Source organism: Austrofundulus limnaeus, unplaced genomic scaffold (assembly GCF_001266775.1).
Source record: "Austrofundulus limnaeus strain Quisiro unplaced genomic scaffold, Austrofundulus_limnaeus-1.0 Scaffold71, whole genome shotgun sequence".
Lineage (NCBI taxonomy): Eukaryota > Metazoa > Chordata > Actinopteri > Cyprinodontiformes > Rivulidae > Austrofundulus > Austrofundulus limnaeus.
Genome location: NW_013952473.1, coordinates 597,660 through 607,664, shown reverse-complemented (window position 1 = coordinate 607,664; position 10,005 = coordinate 597,660). Strand labels below are relative to the sequence as shown.

Genomic DNA, 10,005 nt, shown 5'->3' with positions numbered 1-10,005 from the left:
TGGGGGGAGGACCAGGGAGGATGATTCAACCACTCAACCACTAGATGTCGCTGAAAACAACAAATCCTACACACTGTGCCTTTAAAGCCAAAACTGAATGGCTCTCAGCYACTACCACACCAAACTTTAGCTCGTTGCCTTTAAATTTGACTGAGTTAGTCATTTTTTGAGTTTTTTTAAGGTCAGGTAGCTATTGGGAGCCACACTGAATCAAGTTAAGTCCAAAAGCAAATCAGGTATAGATGTTCATTCAATAATTACCCCCTGCAACTTTCATTAAAATTTGCCCAGTGGTTCAGARAATATTTTTATTTATTTAGTACATTTCCACGATGAATGACAATGAACAACATTATAAATTGTTCAATTATCTTAACATGCAATAATAAAACTCACAGTAGTTCTGTCTACTACATTCTAGAATTCCTTACTGCTTTGCTGCTCCCCTTAATTCTTCTTTTCTTTGCAACGKAATAAAAGAGGCTGTGAATAATTGATTAATCATTGCCTCAACAAGACTATGAAATTACCATGCTGCTCAGAAGATTTCCCCTACTGTAATAAGGCGGCTTAGTTAATGTCTTACCTAGGCATCAAGGTTGGCTGCCGCACATTCAAGTACGAAGGGGGTGTGTGGAGGGGGAGCTCGGAAGAAAAGTAGCTCAGAGAGAAGCAAACTGAGACAAACCAGTCTGCGTTTGCCAGGAGCTCTGTTCAGCTGTTGAGGACGGCTGCAGGAGGTGTAACAAATCCAAATCCCAGCTGCACTGTAAACAGTGACCTCATTGTTCTCGTGCGCCAACAAACTCGCGCATCGTTCTTTTGGAAGGCAGCGTGTTCGTGAGCGTATCCATACTCAAAATGTGTCAGTGCTGGGGCCAAGGTGCAGGCTTGTGTTGTTTTAGGCCAAAAAAATACATTGTCAGCACCCCCCACCCCACACACACCTCCGGGCGTATACATAGATGGGAGGTGAAGGAAGGGGGAAAGGAATGAAGAACAGAGGGGGAAAGAAGAAAGAAAACAGAATGACTGAAAGGGGAAGGATTAGACAGCTTGTTGCCGCCATCTCTGGAGGCCAGCAGCAGTCAAAGCTGAGAAATTTGTTTGCTTCTGGTGATTCTGTCCAGTTTGCTTTTCATCTCTACCCTGTGTCTTTACCACGCTTCCATGTCCTTCTCACTTCCATCACTGGTTCACCCACACAAAACAACCACATGTTTCCTGGGCTCTCTCAATCTGCTTCTTACGTTGGAACAAGAATATTGTCCAGAGGTTATAAAATATACTGCCTACCTATTTCGTTGGACCTCCTTTAGCTTTGATTACAGCATTAATTTGCTGTGGCATCGTTTTCACAAATTTCTGCAATCTTACATTTCTTTTTTGTCCCAAGGTTTAAATTTTTGCCAAGATCTTGTGTTGATGACTGGAGATTCGGACCACTGCGAAAAGTCTTCTCCAGCACGTCTCAACAATTCTTAATGGGGGTAATTATGACCCCACGCGTGCGAAGCGTAAGCGGGAGTCATTGTTTTCGTACTGTTTTTTTTTTCTGTGATTTTTGGTCAACCGTAGCACTAAGAAGGCAGCACCAATCAACATGAAATTTGGCAGGGCTGTAGATGAGTCTGACCTACACTGCACCAGCCAATGGTTTGACGATAGACCCCATATTTGAGGAGGGGGCTCCTTTCAAAGTGGGGGTGTCTGGACATGCAAAAACGCTTATAACTCAAACTGTTCAACATAGGAGCTTCAGATTTCTTTTGTTGTTTAGCTCTGATGAAGCTCTATCAGGCCTACCAACCAGTGCCCCACCCCCACCCCTCACCATCCCCTGGACCCCCAATTTATCTGAAAAATGGGTATCTGGACACATATAAATGGCTATAGCTGAAAAACTATTAAACATAGAAGCTTCAGATTTTCATTGGTTGTTTAGCTCTGATGAGGGGCTATCCTTCAGGTCACCCCCCCAAAAAAAAGTGCCCCCACCCAAACCACTACAATTTTAGGATGCACCTAGTAGCATGAAATTTATTAGGAATAAAGACTTCTGAGTTCTGGTGCATTTCTGTGTGCGGGGGTCATTATGTTACCGCTATGCGGTATCTAGTTTAAAGAGCCAAGTCCCTTAAAGATCAAAGATCTTTGTGCAAGGGAGGCTTTGGCCTGAAGACAACCTACTGTACATGTTTTTTGTCTGTGGGAGGTAACTGGAGTTTACCCAAAGAAAACCCACACTAACATGTGGAGAACTTGTTAACTCTGCAAAAAAAGACCCCAGGTTCAAACCATGGATGGAACATGATCAAACTTTCTTGCTATGAGACATCAGTGCTAACCACTGAGCTATCATGCTACCAGTAATAATGTTGATGAAACTACCACCTGCCCTCACAGGCTTATACAGTAAACTAGAAATGAAGGATGCATCACTTCAGCTGCCTCTCTTCTTATCCTGATGCTCCCATCATCACTCTGGAACAGGGTAAATCTGGACACATGTCCTTTGTTGCATAGTTCTTAACCTCAAGTACTTTCAACGATCTCCTTACATGTTTTCTCTGCTTGATGCCAATAATGTGACCCTTCTGAAACAGGTTAACATAGTTGTTTAACAAAGTTGTTTAACAAATGAGAAGCTAATCAGTGCATCAGTTAGGGTTAAATCATTTGTTAGCTGAAACAATCACCCATGCAGTAATTATGCAATGGGGGGCACTTACTGTTTGCTTAGTTATACCCAAGGTGACCTTTTGTTTTGGCCAGGTAGTGTAGTTTGAACACTTGCATGGGTAATAACCGTTACTGCAAAGTTTTATGGACTTTAAAATATAACCCAACTAAAGCAAAGTTGCTGAGCTACAGGGCCTGTCCAGTGACATTGGATTGGGAAAAAAATGAATGCGTGGCCACGAGATAATAACGTATGGCCACAATTACTGAAGCCATTTCCATGCAGAGCATGTTGATTGTTACCACGAACAAGTTTAAAATAATTCAGTTTTGTATTAATGCAGGAATGAATTACCATGGCATATTAGAGTTAGGCATGAAGAMAGCCTTGTACAAGTGAACTGGAGTTGTACAAAACCTTTTTTGAAGCTCTACACTTCAAATGGGCTCCGCTCACATCCCATGTCTTTGCTGCAGAACGTTATGTCACATTCAGGAAGACAGTAAAAAAAATTCCCTGACGTACACCTAGGAAGTTAACTGTCATCTTGTAAATATTAGTAGATTAAAAATATGCCAAAAATAAGTGTGGGGTACTGTTATATAATCTGACTCCAACAATGTCTGTATCTCTCTCAAACAGACATTTGATTGGGCTGTTCAAAATTATCTCATGGCCACTCATTATGTATTTTATGATGTCTTTTTTTTTTTTTTTTGTAAATGAAACAGGTTGTCCTAACACTAAAATATACAATTACATGTGATGTTTTAATCCTCCCATCGTCAGGTGGCAATTCATTTCAGTTCATTTTATTTATATAAGGCCAAGTTGCAACAGACATTTCAGGGCACCACAAAAAAACAATCTAAGGCAGTCAGCAGATTGTGTTGAATCACTGTCTTGAAGTCTCCCATCATGAGCAGCACATTGGCAGCAGTGGAAAGAAAAATCTCCTTTTTAACAGAAAGAAACCTCCAGCTGAAACAGGCTCAGGATGGGCGGGCATCTGGGGCGCCAAGTGTGAAATAAAATGTTAAAAAACGTCACTGTCACATTTTTCATTATATAGCTCACTTTCTGAATGTTGAAAATTTTCCACTAAACTTTTTTTTTGCTCACTGTTCTTACATGTTGAAAATTTTTTGCAACTTATTTTATTTAAATGTGAAAAAATATATGTAAATAWTAAATCCTAAATATAAATGCGTAAAACCATGGAGGACCGAAAATGACTTAATTAAAAATAAAAGCAGAAATAAATAAATGACCCAGTAAATAAATACACTTAGAATTCACCAATTAGTTTAAAAAATGAGAACTTTACCTCATGTTTTATAATTTAATTGACATTCATATTTATTTGTCCAGCTTAGATTCATTAAATTATATATTTTAGCACATAATTTAAATTTAGCTGTTTTTAAAAGATGTTTTTGTGTCTCTTGAATGTTTTTCTTTAAATATTGTTTTTTTTCCCTGCAATTCTATTTATTTCAATGTGTTTTTTCTCCTGTTTTTACTTTACTTATGCATTTCTGCCTCGTTATGCAAATAGGGTGGGCGGAGCTTCTTGGGTCAGCTCCTCTGCTATTGGTCAGGGTCCATGTGCAGATTCAATGTGCATGCAACCAAAGTGCAGTTATGGAGGGAGCAGAAAGACAGTCTGTTTTTAAGGGAAGCTGCAAATAGACTTCCTCTCAAATAAGGTGTGTTTTCCTGAAACAGCCAGCAGTAAAGGCATGCACAATCACATGGATCCTCCGCCTTTCTGTTAATATCAGAGTTGGTAAATTTGGTTGATTTTATGTATGAAGGTTAATCTGAGTAACTCACTAATGTAAGCCTGTTCAACATGTCAAAGGTCAACATTTGCCTTATTTAGAGTGGTTTAATTTATGATTACACACACCAGTAAGCAAACGGTGTATAAGGGATGGAATGCAATTGGCTCAAAAGTTGTAAAGTATATTGTGTTATAGTCATTTGTGTTGTATAAGGTTGGTTTTGAATTGTTGAGCTTAGTTGTAAATTTTATGATTACCTTCAGAGGAAAAAGTCTGTTTTCCAGTTCCTGAGGTATTTTGCTCACAGAGAAATAAACAAGCAAATGGCCATTTTGTGATCGCCCAATTTTCACAGCTGTAGGAATTGAATATTTCATTTATATTTTATGTTTTCTTACCATAAAAAGTGCATGATTCCTGTTGTTGGTTTTTCTTTTTCAGAAGATTTGTAGCAGACCAATCTGTTGTATGAGAATTTGATTGACTGCATCTTCTTTTTCTGGCTGTCTATGACTAAAATAATGGTTTTTGATCCTCATTTTTATTTTTTGCTGCAGAGTCAAGTCTTAACTTCAGTGTCGCCCATTTCAACAGTGATCTCTGGAGTCAAACATTCAGACGTGACAAGTCATACAAGCACACACACACACACGCACACACACACACACACACACACACACACACACACACACACACACACACACACACAAACTAGGCAAACAGCTCGGCTTCGTGGCTTTCAAAGGCTCAGCATCCACTCAGCTTTCTCCCTGCTGCTGCTCTTTCATCATCCACCCATCATCTGGGGGGCATCTTAAACAATTAGATTTCAGCTATCCTGTTTTTTCTTTTCTTTTTTTTCTTATATTTTTTTTGTCTCTATGTACTTAATCTCGTTTTTATGTTCACACTCCATTTGGTTTGACGGTACAAAGGTGCATTATGAAAGCCCCCATTTTTTTCATTGCACGAGCTCAGTCACTCTTGGCCACAATGTCTGTTGGATGTATCGCAGCATGAGTTTTGCTGTTGACGTTCAAGCTGGCTTTTTCTTTTTTATTTATTTTATTTTTTTTATTTTTGCGAAGTGAGACACACATAGGAAAGACTAGAGGTTTACTTGAAGGATTTTACTCAACTTTTTTTTTTACTTATTTATATTTCCAAAGTGTAATTAGAGCAGTGGTTAAGTGTTCTCCTCTGCTTATTAATCCCCAACAATTAATGTGCGTGATTCCATTAAACATATTGGCAACTTTTCTTAAAGTGAGATTAATTTGGCAGGCAGGAAGCTGAGTGGGCCTTTGTGGAGCTGGTTATCTTTCCTCAGCAGACTGGGCTAAGCTCTCCCAGCCTTGGTGAAATGAAGACTGTGTGAGTGCAGAGAGGGTGCGATGCAATGTAGGTCACTTGGATGGTGTGAACATCACAAGGGTTTAAGATTGCTCTTACTGATTACATGGAAAATTGACCATGAAGAAAAGACTGATGCTATGCTCTGTTCTCGCATTAACATAAAACTGATCCCGCCCCATTGATCAAAACTCTGTCAATACTTTATATTTTACACTCTGTATATAATTTGCATCCATTTTTAGGTCCCTGTCCGGCCGCATAGTGGGTGGAGTCTGGTGGTTCTTCACCCTCATCATCATCTCCTCCTACACTGCCAACTTGGCTGCCTTCCTGACAGTGGAGAGGATGGTGTCTCCTATAGAGAGTGCTGAGGATCTGGCTAAGCAGACAGAGATTGCCTATGGAACGTTAGAAGCAGGTTCCACCAAAGAGTTCTTCAGGGTAAGAAATCCATATTGACAAATGTTTATGACAAATCGTGCCTTTTACCAACAGAATTCTTTGAAGATAACCTAGTATAGACCATTTGGTAGTTTTCTGCGCACACAGCATAATGGGTTGAGTCAGACGACATTCGATTTAAACAAACCCGCATTGCTATTGAATTTATTTTTTCTGTTTATCTGGTGTATTTTGTGAATTTTGACGATTATGAATTATGGAACCTCATCCAGAAAATACTGGATGAGGTGAAATGTTGGAGTGTCAAAGTTATCAACATAGAAAATTGCAAATACTAGTTTGGGAGTGTGCCAAACAGGCAACCAACTGGGGAGAGATAACAGTGTTACTGTTCAATGGGTACCAGAAATACTGGCATTAATGGTAACAAGAGAGCTGACTACCTTGCAAAAGCAGGCAGTCAGGTCCACTTTAAAGGACCAGAGCCTGTTGTAGGTATTTCAACAACAGTCTGTAGGACTTCCCTACAGGCCTGGATCAGACGTGAACACGGACTGTAGACCACAGTGTTTGTCCACCACAAAATGGTGATGGAACTCCATGGCAATGGTCTGTGTGATGCCTGCGAGAGACGTAGAAGCATCTATGCACTGCTTAGGCCACTGCCTGGCTCTGAGCAGTCCAAGGGGAAAAAAAAAATCTTGGAGACCCTTTTATGTCGTCAGTGTTTAAAACCTAGCTTACCTGAGATGAACAACAAAAGTTTTTAATGTTCTGTGTTAACTTTTGAACCACAAGTGATATTGCACATCTGACTGCAGCAATTCATTTTTTGAGACAATTCTGTTCTTTGATATACTACACAACCCTCTTCCCATTGGAAAAAAAAAGACGTTGATCCAGTATGGTAGCTTTCAAGATGGTGGCCATGTTCCAAACACTGCCTAAAATATAGGCCCTCCTCACCCATGACTTGCAAGGCTATGTCATTTCCCCCTTTTGTTTCTGAACTAAATGGGTATCCTGAAACTTCTGACTCCCCTGTAATAATGAAAACCTGTTGGACAGCAGATGGTGTCATTCATTGTTGTTTACTAAAGTAGGTGTAAAACTTATTTTTCCCAAATTTTTTCTAAGTCCATCACAAAAGGTGTCTTTATTGTTTTTAAAATGAGTCGCCAAATTATTTTTGGATAAATATTTACGATTTTAGAGCTATATAAACATTTATAAGTTACTTGAACTGTAGTGGACCATTTCAGTATCAGGAAGTTCTCCACATCTGTTGCTGTGCAAGTTTTGGTTCCATACCACTCCCTTTGGTATCTTTGAAAAGACGAAGCTCTCACGAATTCAGGGATATATCTTGACACCGTGTTACTCTTTGTTTGGTGACATGAAGTTTGTACGTAACCAAGAGTATAAATAACGGCCCTCATGTGTAAAACGTCGAGGCGGAGTTAGTTTCCATTCAGTGATTTTATGGTGTGCACAGTGGTAGATTTTGATGATGCAGTGTAAATGTAAAAATAAAAAGTTATGTCATATGCAGAATGAGTCGTACAATAGAAATCAACACTTTAATTAGACCAGATTCTCTTTTATAGAGTAAAAACCGCATTTGGCACAGTTTTGGGTACATTTGGCTAAATTGTGCCAAAATGCCATTTCTGCCTGGCACACTGCTCACTAAAACCTTTGTGAAATGAATATACTTCAACTTATTCACTCCTACTTTGCTACAAATTTTCTCAGGATATAGGTGTATAAAATCTAAGGGCATTCCTGGGTTTTCACAAGAATTTTTATAGTGTTTTGCACTGTTGATTTAAAATAAATTAATGAGGCTAAAAAAATACAAATTTTCTTTATTTAATCACAAATAACTCAGTCATAGTAAGGGTTACAATAGTGGTTTCACTTAAGAAATTACCTTTAAGATCTTACATTTACAGAGGTACCAAGAGTTAGCATTTAGACCTTATAACTGTGGAGCTATTCTTGCTTTATTTTGCTGTGTATTTTCAGGTGGAAATTACTTTTAAAACCCCTTAAGAAGAATCATACATACAGTAGTTCTAGTAAAAATGTTGAAGGAAATAAATGTTTTCTTGAGCCAGCACAGTGATATTGAGTTTTATTGTAGAAGAATGTGAAATAACTGTGAAAATGATATCATTTTATTTCTCAACAAGTCACATTTTTAGTCGAACAATTTCAACTGACAGTTCCTTTGTTAAAAATCCTGCCCGCCAGAGCTCAAAAATCGCCGTGTTCGAGAAGATGTGGTCCTACATGAAGTCGGCTGACCCATCTGTGTTTGTAAAAACAACGGATGAGGGAATGATGAGAGTCAGAAGGTCCAAGGGCAAGTACGCCTACCTGCTGGAGTCCACGATGAACGAGTATATCGAGCAAAGGAAACCCTGCGACACCATGAAGGTGGGGGGAAACCTGGACTCCAAAGGTTATGGCATCGCTACACCTAAGGGCTCCCCTCTCAGGTAAGAAGCACCGCTGCTGCAGCCTGGCCAAATAAAAGCCTTTAAAGTGCTTTTATTGGAGTGCTTATGCATGGCCGCCATCCTATCATTTCTTCACGAAGCTCATATTTCACATCATGTATGAACTTGAGCTTATTTATGTTTATTTACCATGTTTTCCTCTCATTGGCCATCTGTAGCAGTATTCAGCTCTTTATTTTGATGTGCTCTGATTAGATGTAGAAGGCATGGCATTGCTGGCAAAACATATTTTTCCTCATTTTGTTCAGAACTAACCACAACTCACACATGCATACACTAACAGCTTGACCGTGGCATTCCTCCGCCTGGAGGCCATCTTTGTTTGAGTGGCTGGTATGTAAGCAGGGTTGTGCGCACTCACAAAAGTGTAAAGTAGGATCATGAGATGTTTCCCTCTGATTACATTTTAAACCTTTTGTTTTGAAACTGGGGATAAAGGTGCAGCAAATACCCAAAACCAAATTTTAAACAAAAACATCTCACATGGACTACTTTCCAACTTACGCTGGGGCTCACACCTTGAATGCGAAGTCATCGGAGTTGGATTTTCACATTCCGTGTGACAAACGACGTAATGGGGGATGAGTCTTCCTGAGCGGACTTCTGCCATCGACGAGCAGCCGCTGTCATTTCACATCACGTCGACACCTAAACCAACTTCCCTCATTTTTATTTCCCCCCCGCAACCACAGAGAGAGAATGCAGACGCTGGTGGCATCTGAAGCTTTTAATCTGTCTCTAATAGGCTTCATTCATTTTAATGAAAGGAGCCACACAGAAGGATTTCATTCAATCTGGCTGTGGATTCACTCAGACTCTGATTCACAGCCAGAGGTCAGCATAGAGATTAGAAATGTTTCCTAAGCTCTTTGTTAAATTTTATGCAAATTAGATTCCACACACTAAAAAGAAAAAATGGCTCCATTAGTGACAACAATACATCGCATGTGGGGAAATTAAAACTGCCCCTCAGATCCCTTGGAGCGATTGGACCAGATCTCCATCTGAACAGTTGAGGATGACTCCGATTATCTGCCTCTCTTTGTGGTAATTAGTGGACGAGTGACAAATATTATTCTGAGTTTACTGAGATTCATTTATAGCTAACAAACATTCTGAATGGCCTGAGCCTCATCTGTGCGAGTGAATGACCTTTGACCTGGAAGAGTTGTGTTCAATCATGCCTGTGATGTAATATTAATGGAGCTATTTGCACAGACTAATAGGGTGTAGAGCTGACACTATGTGATAT

The 10,005-nt window shown here is 39.6% G+C and overlaps 1 protein-coding gene across 1 annotated transcript in view; it reads left to right on the top strand.

The window, feature by feature from the left end:
• Nucleotides 1-10,005, top strand: part of gria1a (glutamate receptor, ionotropic, AMPA 1a) — a gene marked incomplete at its 5' end in the record, with an annotated part of 104,120 nt that overhangs the window by 67,729 nt on the left and 26,386 nt on the right. The window contains 2 exon segments of the mRNA XM_014010618.1: nt 6,069-6,267; nt 8,485-8,732. Of these exon segments, the coding sequence (XP_013866072.1) occupies nt 6,069-6,267; nt 8,485-8,732 (447 nt within the window).